Below are 22,314 nucleotides of genomic sequence, written 5' to 3' on the forward strand. Positions count from 1 at the left end.
CACTGCTATATATTCTATGCACAGATATGAATTCAGCAGCCCACATGCCTCGAACTGAATATGCTACTTACCAGTATGCATCTGTTCTTGGCATGTAGGGCTGCTGACATTCATATCGCCCTCCCTCCTCCCCGGCGCCTGTAGCAGCTGCAGCTCTCAGAATTACTGTATAGCATGGTCATCACTTACTGTATCTACTCCATCACTGCCACAATGGCGAAAAACAATCTGAGGATGGAGAGGATGCCCATGCGCACTGTAGTCCAGGGGAGGAGTCACCTATCCAAGGATACTTCGAAGACTCTTCCAGGACAACAACGTGCAAACATCCGGACTCAACACTAGGCGGCGATCTATGCACAGATATGAATGTCAGCAGCCCTACATGCCAAGAACAGATGCATACTGGTAAGTAGCATATTCATTCTGTATAATCAATAATGCTTCTTACCTGATGTGAAATGAATGTAGGTCGAGCAGGTTGATCAGTGGCAAAATGACCATTTAGTGCCTGAAAACCCAAATCAAACAGAAGCGTACACATATATTGACTCTAAGGTCGTTTATGGATCCACCAATTATTAATAATTGGTGGTGAGATGCCAAAAAAGGGGTCTGGTAAGTCTTCAGGTAACATCATCTCATAGTGGAGGAGCATCGTGGAAGTATCTGCCACAAACATTTTGATTTGGACTTCACACACTCTTTACATATCCGGCTCACACGTGAAATCTTCCAGCATGTAAGTGAGTGCAGGGTGGAGCACCAGGCTGTGCACTAATCACTGGATGAGTGTATGACTCTTATAGACCCGTCTAGGGAAAGAGGCAATTAAAAGATAGACTTCAGCTTCTCTACCCAGGTGCACTTGTGTAGTGATAGCAGATGTCCAAGCACTCTTATATTACAACCAAAAGTCAACTTAAAGAGTAGATCAGCAGTGTATTTGGCCACGCCTTCTGCGTCCTGGGAGTCACGGGTACCCAACAGTGTCCTCCTCGGTCAGTATATCACCGCTCTGGTGTCTGCAGGTGTCGTCTCAGCACCTGCGCGACAGCTCTTGGAAGCCACCCTCTCCATTGGGTACTGTTGGCATCATTGTATGCCAGAAATGGGGTTCTCGCAGGTCAACCTCTTTATCTGGTGGTGTTGGCATCAATGTATCCCAGGAAGCAGGTTCTTGGAGTTCACCCTTTTCATTTGGTGGTGTTGGCATCAGTGTATGCCGGGAACGTGGTTCTTGGAGGTCAGCCTCTTCTTCTTGGGGTGTTGGCCTCAATCTATACTGGGAATGGGTTATTGGAGGTCAACGTCTTCATCTGGTGGTATTGGCATCAATGTATGCCGGGAAGGGGGTGCTTGGTGGTCAACCTCTTCACGTGATGGTGATAGCATCATTGTATGGTGGTAAGGTCCACCACCCAGGAGTACCAGGGTGTAGAGATGCGCTGTGTGTGTGTGGCTGTTGGGCTGGTCCTGTCCAGTTTCCAGCTCTTTTCTGGGTTACATTATTTTCATGTTAAAATCTGATGTCGCAGGCAGCTGGAGTCTGGAAGCAGAAGCTCATTTATGTCCGTTTGTACCATTGTCCCTGGATGCGGGTCTGGAAGGCGACGGGGATGTGGTTTGCTGGAGCGCAGTCATTGCTGGCTCCTGACTCTCCCGCGCGATGGCCAAGAGGCATTGCCTGCTGTCTTTCCTTGTCATCACATTATTAATTGGACAGTTTTCAGCCTCTTCTCCTCGTCCAGCCCTGGCACTCTGATAATGAGTGGGCACAAAGCGTGTCCCCTACGGCATGGCGGCTTCTCGCTCTGGCTTGGTCCATTCCTGCTTCCAGTGAGAGTTGTGATGGAGACGTCTCATTAGCAGTCGCACAAGGAGCCAGTTGGGTCTGAAGGCAGCATTGGTTGCCACCACCTACCGGAGGGCTAGGAAACCGGTGGGCTTTGGTACCCCCATCCATCCTTTGCAGGTGCTTCTTTGGTCTCGTTCGGTGCTGATGCAGCGATCCACGCTGCTGCAGACGCGGGTTGTTCTCCTGACAGATCTTGGTGGATCATGTAATCTGCCCTCCATCTTCAGTTCATTCTGAAAATGAATGCTTCAATATGTTTGGGCAAAACCACTTTCTTGCTCCTTGTTTACTAAACCTTTTTGCTTTTGTTCAGATGGATGTTATAATCTAGCCTTGCCGCCTCATTAGAACGTGGTTTCTGCCACACGCTGATGGCATCATTTTGTTGTCTTCGTCGTTGGTGCTGCCTCTTCCTCTCTTTTGGCGGGCTTGGTTCTCGACTTTGGATTCTAAGTAGACGATGCGCCCGCAAGATGTTTTTAGAGTTCACCAAATTGATAGTCATTTTACCGTGGGCGACTACCGTCCCCAAGTGAAAGCTGTGACTGGGCTACTCTAGGGCTATTTTAAGGCACTCTGGCTTCATTAGCTGCACTATGTATTTCGACAGGAACAGTTCTATAACTCTCTACTTTTTTGGAGACTACAGTTGCTCCTCCTTCGTGGCCTCTGCTTTACTTGACGTGACGTGGAAGCCGTCGATTGGACGGACGCCTCCCACTGGTCACTCAATCCCACTCCTGGCTTTGTCGACAGTCGATGCTTTCTGCGGGGCTTCCTTTAATTTCTGGCTCTCGTACCCCAAGGTCTGGATCTGTGGGTGCAGCCGTGTGCAGGGTGTGGGCATCGCCCTGCCTTAGACTCCAGACAGAGTCTCTAGTGCTGAAGAATTCTAGCCTCCCTTGTGGCACTTTTCCTGTTTTCCTCATTGGACCGACACAGAGTCCTTCCAGCGGCTTCACCTGGAGTTCATGTGATCTGACTGAAGACGATACTCACCTGGAACTGTGCAGTAAGTGATAACCCAGGGAGAACACTCATTCAGCAGGTATTTCAGGGTGCCTATCACCCCACCATAAGCCGTGGCAGCGCCATAGAGTGTGGCTGGCCCGGCGGCTCCCTGAGACTCACACACCCACGAGCAGCCGGCCGTGAATGGTGTCCCTCTTGTTCCTCACCTTCTGGCCGCCGCGACCCTTCTCTGAGACCAGCTTGATGGTCTATTTTATGTCAATTTTCTTGCTACCGGTGCCTTCCTTGAGATTTTTGCCTGTGTTGACGATTGTGGATCATGTAGATGTGCCGCAGACCCTTGAGAACCTGTTGTGTTGGTTGTGTCAGTGCTTACTTTAATCTGAAGTCCTCAAGCGTGGCAGGCAGGATTCGTGAGCCTTGGATGGCAACCCAGATGAGAAAGTTACCTTAAGATCAAGTGATTATCCACAGCCACCTGGTTCCTTCTGGTCCACCACAGCAATGGCTTCTTTGGGAGCAGTGATGTGCACAGCCTTGTAGTTGCACGGGGGGCTTGCTTGCCTGGTGTCTGGGCCCTTCATCAGCATGGTAGCGGGCAGGTCCTGGCATTCCTCAACCATGAATGAGAGTGTGAGGATGAGTGATGGAGCAATACCAGGTTCTCCAGATGGACCACGCCACCAGTTGTGCTGCCCTTGAAAGAGACAGTGCATCTTTCTATCAACATCCTGATATCGCTCTTGTGCTTTTGACTTTGCACCCTGCACCCCGCACCATGTACCCTGCACCCAGCACCATACACCATGCACCCAGTACCCTGCACCTTCACCCTGCACCCTGCACCATGCACCTTCACCATTCACTCTGCACCATGCACCCTGTATCATGCACCCCGCACCCTGCACCATGCACCTTGCATCATGCACCCCACTCCCTGCACCATGCACCCCGCACCCTGCATCATGCACCCCGCACCATGTCTGTGGGTTCACAACACCAGACAAACCTGCATACAGAGTCTGCCCCTGTCTCCCTGTCACTACTGCCATTACTTAGCATCACTGGCACAAATGTGGGCACCTTGTAATCAGTGGCGACTTGTATTTAACAGCATGAGGGGGGCACATCATGATGTCATTGGGGGGGAGGAGGGAATGAAGAACAAAATAAAATATACACTTACTTTTCTGCCGGCCCCTCCTCCTCTCGGTCATCTTCGCCCACTTCCAGAGCAGGAAGCACCCGACTCCCAGCCTCCCGATAGCCAATCACAACACTGTAAAGCACCATTATGATTGGTTTGAGCACCGCGGTTCGGCGCTCAGCCAGTGAATGGGAGGCTGGGCATGTTCTCCACGCAGGCTGTAATGCAGCATTATGATTGGTTTGAGCACCGCGGTTCGGCGCTCAGCCAGTGAATGGGAGGCTGGGCATGTTCTCCACGCAGGTTGTAATTGTAATGCAACTTTGCATGGAGAGCATGCATACTGCTCATGAAGGTTTGACCGGCGCGAGACGGCTGACCAAAGCGTCAAGCGCACTTGATGTGGGCAAACCACTCCTCCGGTGCCCTTCTTTGTGAGCAGAGCAGCCCCGCCCCAAACCAGCTGAGCAAGGACAGAAAAAGATAAGGATAATAACAAGGAGTTATGATCATTTTCTGTTTTCCTTTTTCGACCTGCTCAGTGGGGCGATGCTCATCCGCCTTAGCGGAAGGGCCGCCACTGCTTGGAATGACGCTAGCCCAATGACGAGTGACGCCCATGTGGAGTCGGCCGCCAGGCTGGTCACAGCTCCAACGACTTACAGAATATTGGCTCAACCACAGAGAACTGTTGCCAACGCGTTTCTTAAGGTGAAATCCGTTTTCTATGGATATTTCTGTGGCAGAGGAAGAGCATTTACGCCCCACTCTGTTTCCACGACAGAGAAAATCCACTGCAAAATGGTGACGCCTAAACTGTCCCAACCCGGAAACTTCATAGACAAGGCGTTGCCGAAAAAAGATGCTAAAATAGATGTTCCTAAGTCAAGGGCCCGATGTACAAAAGAAGCAGGTCACAGATTATTGGTTACAAATCGTGCACCCACTTTTTGCGACCTGTCTGTAAGTTTGTGATGCAGCCTATGTACTGATAAGTGTTGTCGCAGTCTTGAATCGCAGGGAGTCGCGGAACACCTCTCTAGTGGGTATTAATTCGGCAGGTCACTATTTGCGACCCTGTGTGGCTGGCTACAGACACCGGAATGGTGGTCTTCAAGGAACATCAGATTGTCACCCCAAGTTGGCATTCCAAAATGTGGAAAAGAAAATCCCTAAAGCATCACGGCTGTAAAAAAAATGTGTTTACCGCTTTCCTTGCGGTGGTACCCCTTTGGCTTTCCAAACTGCAAAAGGAGTTTAGTAGATCGCGAAATGCCATTTCGTGTCAGCCAACTCTGTGATTTTGCTAATTTCTGGGCTTCAGGCCACAAAATCATTTTTTTCATTATGCCCAAGGTGCGCAGACATTTATTTACGTCACTTTTTTATGTGCAATTACATCTTCATGTGATCACAGAATTAACTCTCCACAATAATACTGGCCTAAAAAACTCAACTCCTAAATGGGCTTTAGATTTTGGGATTCATTTCCCTTATTCAGAAGTTTAAAGTTGTTGGAATTGTTGTTTTGAGATGTTAAATTTTTAACGACTTTATCAAAAACAAATATTTCATCTATGACTTAAAAAAATATGTATTTATCATTTATAAAAGGTTATAAACCACAGCCATGAGTTCTGAAAGCTCGTGGCTATATATGAATTCACTTAAGATATCTTAAAAATTGTAGGACTTTAAAAAAAATATGAAAAAGTGAAAAAATGTTGATTGGCTACGTGGAAAGCAGACACTTTATTCCCGAGTTCCAGGAAATGTGAAATTGTTTAAAGGTTGGAAAAGTGAGTGACTAGTAATTGCAAGTTTTAAGATAACCTTTACTGTTTTCTTCCAGGAATTTGTTCAGCTGGCTCAGAGGCTCATAGACAATCCTTCTTTGAGGAGTCAGATTGTGGCAAACGCGAAGGAGTACGTGAAAAAACACCACTCTTGGGAGCTGGAAAGAGACGTTTACCAGAGCCTCGTGGTTGGCCTCCAGTGACCAGTGGCCATCAAGGGTGGCCCCTGCTCAGAGCTTGCCAGCTGCTGGACTCCATGTTGGCAATCATGTTGAAGATGGAACCCAGGTTGCTCCGGGTGGGAGTCATTGTTTAGTTAACACGGTGCCATAATAGGACATGTGAAATACTTGCAGCCCTGCACACTTGTCCTCAGTGCCACCAGAGTTGCTGAACCATGACCCATTTGACAATTTCATAATTGAGGGTAAACCATGAAAATCTGTGGCATTTCAAATGTGTTCCTTAATTTTACTTGCATTTTTTTCTTTACCCTTCTTATTTATATAACATTTTCACAGAACGGTTTTTTTCAAGTGTGGAGATTTCATTCTTTGTTTAATCTTATTTGGATGTCAATGCAATCATTTCAAACAATTCTCAGGGCATGGAACTTTAACCTCTGTTTTGCCACATCATTTAAACTTTATTTTCTTGAAAGTACTTTAGTGTTAATTTATTTTATCTTTTTGAGATTTTCTTCAATTTGGACTTGAAAGCAGCCAGCTTGTAAAACCTTAAGTCTTTCTCTTGGTCCCTGTTATCTTTTTGCCAAAACCCTCTTTTTCATGCCAGTCTGTGTAATCGCTGATGCCCACTTGGGTTTTCAAAGGGGGGATTTTTAATGCGTATTCATTTGGGATTACTCTGATTGCTGTGTTATCTTTGGCTGTCTCAGCAGAGCGTTGTGTTACTTTAGATGCCTGCTTCTCTTTGGGGAGGGATGATTTTGGGGGCAGAAGCTTCATTGGGGCATCTTCTAGCAAAAATAATCAGTCTTACGCCTGAAGCTGGTTACAAGTTGGTCAGTTCTGGGTGGAAGTTTATAGTTTTTCTCTCTCAGAATCTTGCTGCTTGACGAAATTCACTCTTTGTTTTAATTCTGTAACATTTCAACGGAGTACGGCTTTTGAATTTTCCTCATGGGTGGGGACTGCACTCATTTTTTGGGCACTCAATCACTGAATAAGTAATTGCTCATTAGGTGTGCTCAAACTTTTCATAAATCAAATCATCCTGCTGGTCTGGTGAAAAATCACCCTGCTGGTCTGGTGAAAAATCACCCTGCTGGTCTGGTGAAAAATCATCCTGCTGGTCTGGTGAAAAATCATCCTGCTGGTCTGGTGAAAAATCATCCTCTGGTCTGGTGAAAAATCACCCTGATGGTCTGGTGAAAAATCATCCTGATGGTCTGGTGAAAAATCATCCTGCTGGTCTGGTGAAAAATCATCCTGCTGGTCTGGTGAAAAATCATCCTGATGGTCTGGTGAAAAATCATTCTGCTGGTCTGGTGAAAAATCATGCTGCTGATTTGGTGAATTATGACACATTTGAGGTGATATAGTAAACTTATTAGCCAATAGACTAAAAGATATTTTTGTGAAGGGATATTTGTGTACAGAAAAAATGCACATTTAAATGAAGTTTTTCTAATAGTGATTTTAACATCCTTGTACAGTTGATTCGTCCGTGTTGTGCACACTCACCTGCCAAGAAAGGTCCTGTAATGACCAGGTTCTTTAAATCAATGTTTTTAAGGCTGTTGCCTGTGCAGTGACTCTTAGTACGCACACCATATCTTCGGATATTCTTTTTCCATGTTTTATTCGCATGAGGCTGTTGATGGTGGTTGCTTGGCATAGAGTATCCATGTTTGGGGCTTCGAGTGTCCTCTTTTGGCCAGATCAGTGGTGGCCTGGTGCTGCTGTCTGAGTCCAAGAGCGCCTAGAGGGAAGGGTGACTTGAATGAATCCCCAATATCAAAGAGATCATTACCAAAGGTGGAGAGAGGGCGTGCTTGACTCTGCAGTTTGGTCAGTACCCTTGGGTGAAGCTTCTAGGCCAGACCCTAGCCTGCACAACCGCGGGCTTCAGGTGGACACAGATCTTTCTTTGTTCCCCGGAGACTCTCGGCCACCTCTTGTTGACACTTCTTCCACCCAGGGATTATAGGGAAATTCTTGCCGGCCAGTACCTGGGAGACCCTGGTTTTCAGTTGGACTCTGGGACCCTCATTTAATTGAGGATTTTCAGGAAACAGATAACGGAAATCAGAACTTCTACAACTCGCAAACACCAGAATGATCAATGGACGTATACAGTGTGTCCTTCTATTATTAATTTGGTGCAGTCTGCACTGGTGAGCTGTTCAGCTACAGATTTTTTTTCCTGTGTGGCATCTAAAATATCCAATCAAGATGAAAGCCCGTCCGCCGTGGCAGAGAAATTGCAATCATGTGCCTGGAAGCCAGCGTTGGTCCAGCAGCAGCCTGTGTGTCAGAAAGGATGGCGCAAGACCTCAAGATCAAAGTAGTTCTATCTCGATGGAGGCATTTTTATCCTACACTTTGTCCTCACTTCCTTCACAAAAACCACCCGCTCCGCTGTGATCAGGCGTCGCAGCACACCTGGGTTGCACTCGGCCGCCCAGGTGGGAACCCAATGATGAAGCATGCCTCCAACAAGGTTGGTGGGTGAAGGTTCTTTTTAAAAACCTAATGGTTTTTCCTTCCCATTCCCTTGGCACTGTGTTGCAGTGTCCTAGGTTCCCTTGTTGGGCCCGTCCCTGTTGTTGTTTGATGTGTTTTTAGATGTACATGTGTATGTGTCTGGTGAGATGGAGGAAAGGTGTTTTATTGTTAATGAACCAGCACAGGAATTGTGTGTCATGGCAGCAATCTTGATACACCGAGAAAGGTTGGGATGCATTATGCATTCGAATAATTCAACGCCAGCAGTCCCGAGAGGCATTAAAGATGAATAACACTGTGTGTGGTTCACGATTGTGTATTAAAGGATCAGACGCAGGTTCTGCAGGAGTTGCCCCGCTACCTGCACGGTCTGGAAGACTGTGTTGAACCACAGGTAAAAATCACTGTTCAACTGCTTGGAAACGCGGTGTTCTAACAGGTTTAACGTAGAATCTGTCCTCCCTGAAGTAAGATGTATGCAGCATTTGAAAAGTGAAGTATTTGAAACATTATGGAATAAAACTGTATGGAATACGTAAGCATTAAAGAGGGGGAAAAAGATGTAAATATGGAAATTCTTGTTTTGAGTTTTGCTGTATTTTGATATGAACATTGACTTGTGCTAATGCCAGGAGCCCCTACAATTAGTAGGAACACTCGGGGCAGATAAACAGCACCCTGGTAGTTAATCTGCCGTGCCCCACGTTGGCATGAACCATTATCAAAGAAAGTGTTCCAAGGGCAATCATTTCCAAAGACATGGCAGGTGGGGAGGAACGCAGGTTCCTTCTAACAGAAATGTAATGGTGAGAAGTTATGAAAAAAATATTCAAATTTAGTGATTGGATTAATCATCTTCAAAATACTCATATGACAATTCCAACAAGTGACAATGTGCTACGTGTGACGGTGCAGTGCAAGTGAGGTCACGTAAAGTAATTTGCATAATTATATTCAGTGCGCATAACACAGATTGAAAAGCTCAACCAACAGGACAAAATGTGAATATTCAAGAATATCATAACTCATCAGAGCAGAGTTTTTTGTAAAGGTCCTTTCAAGAAATGAGCACATGCTTGAGACGTATTAGTCAACGTTTCGACCCTAAAAGACAGAATTTTGCCTGGGTCTTACCCAGGACAACCGTAGCAGCCAGACCTAGCTGGAGGCTGTGTGTCACAAAGGAGATTGGCTGAAGGACAAAATGAGAACGCCTAAGGCGTACATCTGAAAAAAACTCCTGAACATCAGGGGTAACCGGAAAGTGTGATGCCTTCGTGCTTTCCTCAACTTGGGTGCAATTCTTCCTGCTTGTGTGTTGTTAGGCGCCACAAAGTCTGTTGTGTTCTGTTCAAGTCCTGAATTAGCGCTCTTTTCATTACCTTGTTATTTCATGGGATCTTTTCCATAACCTTCTAGGAAACCCGCCCCGTGTTCTAGAGATCAGTTGTAGGCCTCGTTGTGACTCCAGCCCCTTTCATGGTGTATTTTCGTAAAACTCCTAGGAAGCGCCTTGTAGTGAAACAACTCTATGGTTTAACCAGAGTCAGGGAGGTGTAGTATAAAGCAAGCAGACCGAGGTTACTGGGACCTGCAGACGTCATTCCCAAAGGCCTCGTGGTTGTTGGGTTTTAAAATGCATAAAATTATGTAATTGTATTTATATTGCGCTTAGTACCCTGACGAATGTGGAAGCAGAGGTTACCGGGCTTTCAAATGAGGATTTCACTCAGGAGTGTGAGGAGGCATCATTTATAGAAACCTGTCATTTAAATCCAAACCATCCCCTCTGCTGCCCACCCTCACCTCAAAAATGAAGCATTTAGCAGAGCCTGAGAGGGGCACGACTGGTGGCAGCTGCTGAGACGGGCGTGGGATTGTTTAAAAATAATATTCATGCATTATGCACCTCCAGTGGCGCGTTTTATACTTTATTTCACTTAAGCAAAGAAAAGTGTTTAGTTCAAAAATGGGGAAGGTGAGTTAAAATACTGGGGTTGAGAGTGACATTTCATTCCCAGGGACAGCGAAACCTTTAATGTAAAGCGCGCGTTCACCCAGAAGGGTATCTTGGCACTGAATAACAGATTTTCATTGTTACCAAACTCAACAATACTCATTTTATCGACCTCAGAATGATGAAAGGCTGAGTGGACCCACCAAGAGTTGAACCTGTGACAATGAGGTCTTACACAGGCCCCTATAATGGACGCATTAGGGCTGTGCACTCCCATTTACAAGATGTGACGCACGTCATTCTCACGTGAACGCGTTCCTGTGTATTCCTAGCTGTATCCTCGTAGATATCTGGGCCTGGGGTGCCCAGCGCAGGCCCAGGAGGGACACATTTCCAGGACAACCACTTCTTAAATGGATCCCATGCAGTCACCGTGGGGCCCTGAAGAGCTGGTATGAATCCGGCTCTCCCAGGGCAGCATTGGACACCTTTCTGTCCCCCGGAGTATCTAGATATTGTACTAAATAATAATATGTCTTACAATGACAAAGAGGAAGGGCCTGTTATGTTTACCACTGCACTCATGTTTGTTTAACGAGTGCACGGTAGCTACCACCGGCCGCTAGGCGTGGCCGCTTTAGTGCGCGATGTAGACCGCGGAAATAACACCAGGACACAGAGCTAGTGGGAACAGTGTCGGTGCGCGGGCGGCTCTGACGCCGTTCGCGCGTTCGCACCACTATTTAATAACGTGCTCGCTCAGAACAGGCAAAACCATTCAACAGCACGTCACCGGGGTTCCCCAGAATACACCCAGGACCAATAACCAGCAGATAGTTTTGTACAAAGTATCGCATTGCGATACAACATTCCTCCCCAAAAAATAAAACAGTTATCAAACTTGATTATCGACACAAAACTGGCAGACATATCAAACCTGCTTCTGACGACCCCAGCGCTTGGACATGTCCATTTAGCAGTGGAAGTCTCTCAGCCGGCGAGAAGGCTCTGGATTGCTCCGCCAACCATATCGGCCACGACCTCCTCTGCCCCCAGCACCAGTGTCAGCAGCTGCACAGTTTCCCAAAACATTTCGATCCCGGTCTAGCCCCGGGGAGTCTTGGCTTCTGGCTTCAACCTGGTCAGGGGCCATTCCTTTTCTGGATCATCCTTCCAGTCTGATTCACCCACAGTCCCAGTCAAAGGGCTCGCTTCAACCTCCTGGTTCCAATGAAACTTCCTGAATGCCGACACATTCCTGGTGATCAGCAGTTATTTGAGTCCCACGGATCTGAGTAATGCGCCACGGATCCTTCTAAAACTTAAGTCGGTACTTGCTGCCGGGGTGCCTGTCTTGGACTAACCCTAGGTCCCCACGTTGTAATCGGGAATGTTCCTCTTGATGGCGAGCACTAACTTGATCGTTGGCTCTTTGTCGCCTGCTGTGTACATCAGGTTCATCTACAGCGTACGGGATCCACTGAGGGTGGTGTGGAATCGAATCTCGTACAATTCTCCCCATTGACAGGTGTCCCGGGGCCCTCCCCGTAGTGGCATGGGGAGTCTGACGGTAATCCCTGAGAAATGAGTAAATGGACTGTTCCACGGACTCCCCATTGACGACAGCAATCCGGCTAACCTTATTTAGAGTTCTCATGAAGCGTTCCGCTTCACCATTGGCCTGGGGCCACTTAGGAGTTATCTTCCGGTGACGGATCCCTTGAGATGACAGATATGATGCAAATTCTTGTCCCTGAAAGGGGGGCCCGTTGTCAGACTTGAGTTCCTTGATCAGTCCATGGGTAGCCAGCACTTTTTCCAGTTTTGTAACAACATCCCCAGCACTCAGAGACGAGAGTATCTCTACTTCAGGGTACTTTGAGTAATCATCAATGCTCACCATGGAGTGTCTCCCATCGGGAAGATTTCCGAAATCCATGCCGGCACTCTTCCATGGGCCTTCAGGTCGTCGTTCAGTCACAATGGGTGCTGGAGGATTCGGGTCCCCGGTGGCCTGACACCACTGGCACGATCTTACTGTGGCTTCTACTTTTTCAACCATCAGGGGGAACCACACTTTAATCTTCCAACAATTCTTGGTTTTCACCATACCCTGATGGCCGGCATGTGCAAGCCCCACTACCCGGTCCACAAGAGTGGAAGGGATAACCAGTCTGTGTCCTCGGAGTCGACATCCATGAGGGTCAACGCTCAGTTCATGCCTCATGAGATACATGCTATCCAGGATTCTTTGGGCTTCCTGCGTGAAAGTGACCATCGGGCTTCGGAGTTGATGCCACTTGTTATTTCTTACAGCCTCCACTGTTTTCTGCAGGCAGTCGTCCTGAGCAGTCGCTTGGCATAGTTCACCTAGAGAGAGCGATAGCGGACGTGATCTGTCCGCGATGTATCCGACATATTCTTCTGTCTCTTTAGCATCCTCCATTTCTTTCATGGTTGCTTTTCTGGGATGTCGCGATAGATAGTCCGCAGGATTGCTGGCACCCGGCTGGTATTCAATCTTGCAATTATACTCCTGCAACTGGAACATCCATTTTCGATGCACGGCTGCGGTTTTGACGCTGTCCCAGTGAACAGTGGGATCAAAGGCTTGTGGTCGTTGGTGACAAGGAAAGGTTTTCCGTTCAGATGGAAGTGCCTGCACCCCCAGTGTACCGTGATGGCCTACTTCTCAATGTGGGAATACCTTTGCTCAGGATCAGTCAAATGACCGGCTTGCAAAAGTCACAGAAGCCCACTCATCATCTTCCTTTCGTCTCTGGAGAAGCACTGCCCCAAGCCCTTGGGGACCCGAGTCGACCGCAACTTGGATATGTTGGCGGGGATCAAAATACCGCAGCGTCGTGTTGCTGGAGAGGGCATCCTTGGTTTATTGGAACGCAGCCTCCTGCTCTGGGCCCCATGACCAGGGGGTGGACACCTTGGTGAGCTCTCTCGGAGAGGTGGTGAGTGAAGAGAGATCCTTGATAAACCTCCCGCAGTAATTAACATTCTCAGAACACTGCGCATTTCCGTGATGTTGGTGGGTGCTGGGGCCTCTTTGATGTCTCGGATTTTGTCTGGATCCGGAGCAACTCCCTCCACGGAGAAAATGTACCCAAAGAATTGTAGCTTTCTTTGAAGAAACTCACACTTCTCTTTATGCAAGGTAATTCCCAAGTCTTGAATTCTCTGAAGTACCTGTCTGAGTCGGGCATTATGTTCCTCTACGGACTTGGCATGGACCAGAATATCGTCGCTCTGATTCACGACTCCCGGGAGATCCGCAAGGAGCTCCTGGATAGTGTTCTAAAACACTTCCGCAGCGCTAGAGATTCCAAAACTCAGACGCCTATAGCTCGTCAGTGCCACATGTGTGGAGAATGTTGTTATGTACAGGGACTGTTCATCAAGGACTAACTGATGATACCCAGCTCGGAGATCAAGTTTAGAGAACCAACTGTCTCTGCTGAGTTCCCTGATTAGGTCATCTATGGTGGGTTTCAGGTGTCTTACCCTCTTGATGGCAGTATTTGGGATTCTCATATCCACACAAATCCAGTCTTCTCCCAGTTGTTTTGGCTTCCTTGCAACCATTATCGGAGAAACCCAAATGGTTGGACCTTTTACTTTCTCGATGATTCCAGCTTTTTCCAGCTTGCGCAGCTCCTTTTCTACGTTTGGTCTTAGGTGAAACGCGACCCTCCTGTGCCGAAGAGCAACCAGTTGTACCAGCGGATCAATGTGCAGGCGTATTTGTTTGTCCCGCAGACACCCAATGCCATCAAATACTTGCTTGAATTCCTTCAGTATCTGGCTCACGCCTTCTCGATGAATGCCAAAAGCGAAGACGACGATCCCTAAGGCTTCAGCTGATTTGCAACCCAGCAGCATACCATGCCCTTCGTCCGTCACATACACCATAGCATCCACCTCTTGCTGGTCATACGCTATTGTGGTTTTGAACGTTCCTCTTATGACTAGAGGCTTTGGCCATATGCAAACACCTTCACCTTGGCCAGCATCAATGCTGGAGGAGATGGCATCTCTCTGTACACTTCCCAGGACATAATGTTTATGGTGGCTCCAGTGTCAATTATTGCTGTTGATGGGCACCCGGCCACTCGGTCTTGGCATCGTGGGACGCATGTTTGAGTCTCAGCGGCAGCCTCCTCAGTGAAGACAGAGTGCACCACGCGTTCCTCTCGGTTATCGTCGTGTATGTCACTGCCTTGTTCCTTAGACTCAGCAATCATGTTTACCGGAGAACTTCCTGCTCGCCCCTTGCTGGACCTGCACACTTTCATAAAGTGGTTGAACTTTCTGCAGGCCATACATCTTTTCCCCCTTGCTGGGCATTCAGCTGGGCGGTGTCACGTCCCTCCACAGTATCCACACGATTTGATCCTGGGGCTTCTCATGCGAGTTACTGAGTCCACTGCGGCGGGGCTTCTCGTGCGAGCCATTGATTCAGTGGCATTGCTGGTGACGGCGTTGACCGGCTCTATCTTGATTGGAGTCTGAAGGACAGCTTACATGTGTGTCGCCCTGGCTTTTGATAGTTCTTTGGTTCTCCCCAAGGAGAGTATGTCCACCAATGATTACCCTAATTCTTCCAGTATTCTTTCCCTTAGCTTTACTGACACACACCCCTGTATAATCTGGCCCCTTATTTCCTCAGTTTCATCTTCAAAATCACATGTTCCTGCCAGTTGCTTTACACGTGTATGGAATATATCCAGGGACTCATCAAGCTTTTGCTGTGCCTGTCTGAATATGAAACGTTTGTAGTCCCGGTTTGCCATTGGTTCAAAATGGGCATTCAGGGCCGCAATGAGTGTGAGATGGGTCTTTGGTGCTGCCTCCACTACTGTTTTTGCTATCTTGTGAACGTCTTTCCCACCTAAATGGAGCAGCATGGCGAGCTTTTGTACATTGTCCACCTTAGCTGCCTCAAAAAACACGAGCACTCGCTCCACCCACTCCTTCCATCAAGGGGCCTGAGCAGAGGGAGGCCCCTCCACCACAAAGGGGTCAACGGCTGGGATATGGGCCATGGTGCACACTTTCCTGGGAACTCGATCTTATCCCACCTAGAAGTGGATCGAGCTCCTGCTGAGGATGCCTACGGCCAGGCCTGAAGCGTGTCGTAAATTTCCACTCACAGTTTGTAGGGCCCACCGGGGGCACTGGCACACAAACTGTTCCTTCGCCCAGACTCTGGTGTTCGTAGTGACTGCCTGCTGTCTCGCATACCACCAGGAGGAGCTGCAGCCTCCCCAATGTGCCTCGGGCAGGCCATGTGATGACGGGGTAGCACGTGCACCGTGCACGAAGAATCTTGTACGCGGCCACCACCACAGAGTCACGGGGGTCCAGACACCCTCGTCGCCAAATGTTATGTTTACCGCTGCACTCGTGCTTGTTTAATGAGTGCACGGTAGCTATCACCGCCCGTTAAGCGTGACCGCTTCAGTGCGCGATGTAGGCTGCGTAAATAACACCCGGACACAGAGCAAGTGGGAACAGTGTCGGTGCGCAGGCGGCTCTTACACCGTTCACGCACGCGCACCACTATTTATTAACGCGCTCGCACAGCGCAGGCAAAACCATTCAACAGCACGTCACCGGGGTTCCACAGAATACACCCGGGTCCAATAACCAGCAGATAGTTTCGCCCACAGTACAAAGTATCGCATCGCGATACAACATTAAATCGGATTTATCTGAGGTTGAAGTAAACGGTTATACCTTGCCGAGGTCTGTGCCCATGGCCTCCGAGCGAGGGGGGGGAGAGGGGGCATTTGGGGCATTCAAGGGGCACCACATTCAGAGTTTATATAATTTCATCGACATGACGGTGTCTGTGAAATCTTTTCATATTTCTATTTATATATTTCTTTTTTAAATAAGATAAAGTGGTTTATGAATGGATTATGGAAAAAGTAAAACATTTTGATTGTGTGTCTAATAAAGATGTGTGCAACCAATACCTTGTTGAGAGAGTTTGCTTTTGGGATGTGCTCAGTAGAAGCGCTACATTCCCCATGAGACCCTATGAACCTCTTTTCCCTTGCCCCCACCCTTTATCAGGCATTGTTACCGCAGAATCGATATCCTGTCAGAGGCCTTGTTCTATGAGCCTGTTTATAAACCATTACAGCTCTTAGCGCGGCTTTAGATCCGCGCTGCAGCCAGGCACTAAATTTATGTCTCATTGGATAACAGTTTCATTCCCACTGCCCCACAGCTTCCTTTGTTGATAAATGTTTGCAATATTTCTACTTAACAATATTGGTACCGGGCTGTTCTAGCGCTGCAAGAGGCGCTGTCTGATGACGCCGCGCTGCCATTGTTGCTGTTACCTGCTTCTAGGTGTCCCTTGGCGGACATCTTTTTTAAGGGCACATACGTACTTCTACTTTTTGAGGTCTCGCCACTTTTGTGCTCTATCCTCACCATGACTTCCCCTTCATTTCATGGCCTCCCTCCTAGCGATCCGGAGGTTTTAAGAATATTGGCTGGTCAGGGGCCAGAAGTGGCCCTTTTTGGCTGCATTATTAGTGTTTACTTTGCCCACCCACGCTCCCATGTTTGTCCAGTAATATCCAAAGATGAGCAGATCCACTGGGCTTTCTGCTGGCCCAGAGATTGAACTCTTAGCCAAGCTCTGATGCTGTACCCAGAATGCATCATTTGTGCCATAGGACCTTCCCCCACGAGCCTTCATGATTCCTGGGAGGTTCACCTGGCACTTGTAGCACAAAGACAGTTTTCATGGTAGCTCCAATGAAAAAACAACCTATCACCAAACAAAGCACAAGTATCAAAGGTGACATTATTTTATTGTTCATATTCTTAGGGCTGGCATTAGAAAACACCTTTTTATTTTGCTAAAGTTATATGTGTAATAAACGTGCTTGTGGGGGTTGCAAGCAGCCCTCTTCACCCATTGGTCTGTTGTAGAATCATTCACATACTGCTTCTGCCCATCACAACATACAGTACCAGGCTTGGAGCCAGCCCTCTTCATCCATTGGTCTTTTGTTGTGTCATTCACATTTTGCTTCCACCCACTACAGCATATAGGTTGCATGGGGCAGTGGCCAGCCCACTTCAGCCATTGGCTAACCTCACTGTGAGTGACAGCATGCTATCCTTTCACAAGGAGCACATCCAAAAAGTAGTTCCCTCCAGTGCCAGGGACTTCTATGACAATGTGTTTGTAGGAACCTGGGGTCACCAGGCCCTAAGGGCGGTAACGTGGCGTGAGCCGGTCGGGCAACCAGAGGGCTATGTGTTAAGCAACCATACACCACACGCTTCTCATGGACTAGAGTCACACACAATAAGGGACGCCACACCGTTTAAATTATGCAAATACTTCAAGTTTATCCAAGTATAGCTGGTCAGTTGCAGTTCAGGAAATAACAAGGCAATACATGAATCATAATACCATCGTTCAGTACATACGACACTCTTGGTGATATCTATGCAGTGCCTAACCTCGTTTATGTACCCACGCCCGCTGGTTAAATGCGGGAGATTCTAGCGCGGCGCGCGCTTATGTCACGTCTTTCCCTGAACCGGCCGTCTAACACAGCGTTATACTTGTAAGGGGGAACATTGGGTTCACCAACATGGCGACTGTCGAACTAAGCGCCCCTCGTGACCACTGGCCCCTAGTACTGTGAAGCAAGGCATATAAAACACAGCGCTACGCGCAATCAGTTGCATGTGGAAACGTTTGCGTAGAACAATTATCACAACACGTTACTCGTAATCAGTTGCATATCATTACCTTCGAGCAGAGCATATAACACAATGCGCTACTCGCATTCCTGGGCATGTAACTACGGTCGAGCAGAGCATATAACACAGTGCGCTACTCGCATCCCCTAGCAGGTAATTACTTTCGAGCAGAGCATATAACACAATGCGCTACTCGCATTCCTTGGCATGTAATTTACTTTCGAGCAGAGCATATAACACAATGCGCTACTCACATTCCTTGGCATGTAATTTACTTTCGAGCAGAGCATATAACACAATGCGCTACCCCCATTCCTTGGCATGTAATTTACTTTCGAGCAGAGCATATAACACAATGCGCTACTCGCATTCCTTGGCATGTAATTTACTTTTGAGCAGAGCATATAACACAATGCGCTACTCGCATTCCTGGTCTCTCCGGCTGAAGAAGCAGGGTCGGTGGCGTGAAGCGCCACACGAGGGTAATGTCAGTCAGTTCTTTGGGCGGCTTCCAGCGGGGAGGGTGACCGAACTTGAGGAGCGGGTCCCTATGCTCCGGTGCAGGTCACAGAGCACCGCGCTCAGTATTACAGAAGGGGGGACACGGACAGGATCCCTCGGCGGGGTCTCTCCGACGCGCAGGCAGGGGAGGGGACTCCCACGGAGGGGACAACCCGGGCCAAGTGCGGTGTGGTTTCCAGACCAGCAGGGGGCGCACCAGGGGGGATCTCGGCCTCCGGGCTTACCTCCGTCTCGGCGTCAGCAGGCGTCCGTCCTCACGACGTTGGGGGAACTTGGCCCCGACCTTGCGCACTTCCTCACACGGCAGCGACGGGGCCCCGGACTTCGCCTGGGCCTCGCGACACAGCAGGGCACTCCTCCAGGCCTCCAGGCCACGGCGGTGAGCGCGCTGGCTTCGTCGTCGCAGGGGGGGGCTCAAATTAAGGATGGGGATAGGGTGCTCAGCGGAGCACGCTGCCGGGGGTCCCAGACCAGGGCAGGGAGCGCGGGGGTCACAGCGCTAGTACCTGGTCGATCCCCGGTGTCTCGGCAATCGGCTTAGTATTTTGTTCAAGAGAGTAGTTTGGACACGCAGTCTCAGCTCTGGCATTCAAGGCTTACAGCTCGCTCTTGTCATGCAGTCTCAGTTCTTAAAGTTAGGTTTCAGTTCTCAGTGGACAGATGAAGTCTTTTGGCGCAGATGTATCTGGCGCCCTTAAGGGGTTCTGTTACAGGGGTAGGGATGGAGAGGGCGACTAGGTCCTTCCTAGTCAGGTTGGCAGAGAGTCTCTGGGTCCTCCTACTACTGGGCAAGATCAGTGGGATTCACAGGGCACCTCACTCACTTAAGAGGCAGTACCTAAATCCTGTCACTCTCAGAGGCATAAGTCCCTGGCTAGGCCCTACCGCCTACACTCCTGGTGGATTCTTCCAGCTCTGCTTCACCCCAATGGCCAACTCACCACAAAAGTTTCCCTCCCACTCTTAAGTAGCCCTAGGTCAGGTGACCTCTAGCCAAGGCGGCAAAAGTAAAACCCCACCTCCCTTCTAGAAGGTTCCAGCATCTTCCAGGAGCTTCCCCACTCTACCTATGGGACAAAAAGGCAGGCTGGTGTCGCAACATTGTTGTGGGTCCCAGCCAGCTCCTGGCAGCTAGGGTGCTACTATGAAAAACGACCACCCTGCAGTAGCAGGGGTCTGTGGCAGCCATCTTGGGAGAAGGGAGCACCTTCACCTTAACACTGATTGGCAATGAAAAGGCGCCCGGAGACCTAGTCCAACATAAAAATGAGGGTGGAAAAAATGAGGCACGATACAAAAATAGAAGGGGAGACCACCCTAGGGCTGACAGGTCCAACATGCGTCCCCCCCAGCCGAAAGAGGGGAGAGCTACCCAACCTCTAGGGAGTTCTCTTCACTAAGGCGGAAAAACCTGGAGAGACCGTCAGCATTGGCGTGGTCAACTCCGGGCCGATGTTCCACCCGAAAGTCCATCCCCTGTAGGGAAATGGACCACCTCAACAACTTGGGGTTTTCGCCTCTCATCTGCATGAGCCAGCGAAGGGGGCGGTGGTCGGTCTGGATAAGGAAGTGAGTGCCAAAGAGGTATGGCCTCAACTTCTTCAGAGCCCATACCACCGCGAAGGCTTCTCTCTCAATGGTGCTCCATCGCTGTTCCCGAGGGAGGAGTCTTCGAGATATGAAGGCCACAGGTTGGTCTTGGCCCTCGGTGTTGAGTTGCGAGAGCACCGCACCTATGCCGTGCTCTGAGGCGTCGGTCTGTACAATAAATTCCTTGCTGAAATCAGGTGTTGCTAGTACTGGAGCTGTACACATCGCATTTTTCAGCGTATCAAAGGCTTCTTGGCATGCAGCTGTCCATATGACCTTGCGAGGTTGTTTCTTGGAGGTCAACTCCGTCAAGGGGGTCACGATGGTACCATATCCCTTAACGAACCGGCGGTAATACCCAGTGAGGCCGAGGAAAGCTCGGACCTCTGTTTGGGTCTTGGGGGGCTCCCAAGCCAAGATGGTTTCAATTTTGGCTCGGAGGGGTTGCACCTTACCTCCGCCCACCAGGTGTCCCAGGTACACGACAGATCCCTGTCCAATCTGGCACTTGCTGGCTTTAATAGTTAAGCCAGCGCGTTGCAGCGCCTGCAATACCTCCTGGAGGTGTTGCAGATGGTCCTCCCAGCTGCTACTGAAGACAGCTATGTCATCCAAGTAGGCTGCTGAGAAGGACTCCAGGCCAGATAGTACCTGATTCACTAACCGCTGGAATGTGGCCGGAGCATTTTTGAGCCCAAAGGGCATCACTCGAAATTGGTAGTGGCCCTCTGGGGTGGAGAACGCTGTCTTCTCCCGTGCTCCGTAGGCCATGGCAATCTGCCAATATCCGGACGTCAGGTCAATGGTGCTGAGGTACCGGGCTGCTCCCAGCCGGTCCACCAGCTCATCTGCACGTGGGATGGGGTGAGCATCTGTCTTCGTGACAGAGTTCAACCCCCGGTAGTCCACACAGAACCGAAGTTCTGGCGTCGTACCCGGTGGGGCCGCTTTCGGCACCAACACCACTGGACTAGCCCACGGGCTGCTGGAAGGTTCTATCACCCCCAGCTCCAGCATCTTTGCCACCTCACGCTGGATGCTATCCTTCACTCGGTCAGAGAGCCGGTAAGACTTGTTCTTCACCAGGGGGCTATCCCCTGTGTCCACATCATGGGTACACAAATGAGTGATTCCAGGCATGAGGGAGAACAACGAGGCGAACTGTCCCAGGACATGGCGACAGTCCCTCTGCTGCTCTGGGGTCAAGGATGGGGAGAGGACTACACCTTCCACCGAACCATCCTTCTCTTGTACCGCAAGAAGGTCAGGAAGAGCTTCACTCTCTTCCTCTTCGCTCCCATCCGTCACCATAAGGAGAGCAAGCTCCGATCGCTCATGGTGCGGCTTCAGGCGGTTGACGTGGAGCACCCTGAGGGGCTGACGGGGGGTTTTTACATCCACAACGTATGTGGTCTGGCCGCGCCGCTCCACAATGTCGAACGGGCCAGTCCACCGGTCCTGGAGGGCACAAAGCTCTCCAGGTTCCATAACCCACACCTTCTGTCCAACGTCCAACTCGACCGTCCGAGCGTTGCGGTCATACCACTCCTTCATCACGGTCTGGCTAGCCTCCAGGTTCTCTGTGGCTGCCTTCCACAGCTTGGCCATCTGGCTGCGGAACGCCAGCATGTAGCTGACAATGTCACGGGGAAGCTTCTGGGAAGTCTTCTCCCACCCCTCTTTCATTAAACTGAGGGGACCCCTAACGGGATGGCCATAGAGCAATTCAAACGGGCTGAACCCGACTCCCTTCTGCGGTACCTCCCGATAGGAGAATAACAAGCAGGGGAGGAGGACGTCCCACTTACGCCTCAAGCCTTCTGGAAGGCTTCGGATCATCCCCTTCAATGTCTTATTGAAGCGCTCTACAAGTCCGTTAGTCTGGGGGTGGTAAGGAGTGGAGAACCGGTAGGTCACTCCACACTCCTTCCACATGGCCTGCATGTAGGCCGACATGAAATTGGTGCCCCTGTCCGACACCACGACCTTCGGGAATCCCACTCGGGTAAAAATTCCCAACAGTGCCCGCG

General features: G+C 49.4%; 1 protein-coding gene across 2 annotated transcripts in view; it reads left to right on the top strand.

Annotated features, from left to right (window-relative positions):
- GLT1D1 (glycosyltransferase 1 domain containing 1) overlaps positions 1 to 11,309 on the top strand; it is a 455,256-nt gene extending 443,947 nt beyond the window's left edge. For both annotated transcript variants that reach the window (XM_085636393.1, XM_085636394.1), the window contains one exon: positions 5,830 to 11,309. In XM_085636393.1, the coding sequence (XP_085492519.1) occupies positions 5,830 to 5,976 (147 nt within the window). In that variant the 3' untranslated portion in view covers positions 5,977 to 11,309. The remainder of the gene's footprint in view (positions 1 to 5,829) is intronic.
- Positions 11,310 to 22,314: the final 11,005 nt, after the last annotated feature.

Source organism: Triturus cristatus, chromosome 11, assembly GCF_964204655.1.
Source record: "Triturus cristatus chromosome 11, aTriCri1.1, whole genome shotgun sequence".
Classification (NCBI taxonomy): domain Eukaryota; kingdom Metazoa; phylum Chordata; class Amphibia; order Caudata; family Salamandridae; genus Triturus; species Triturus cristatus.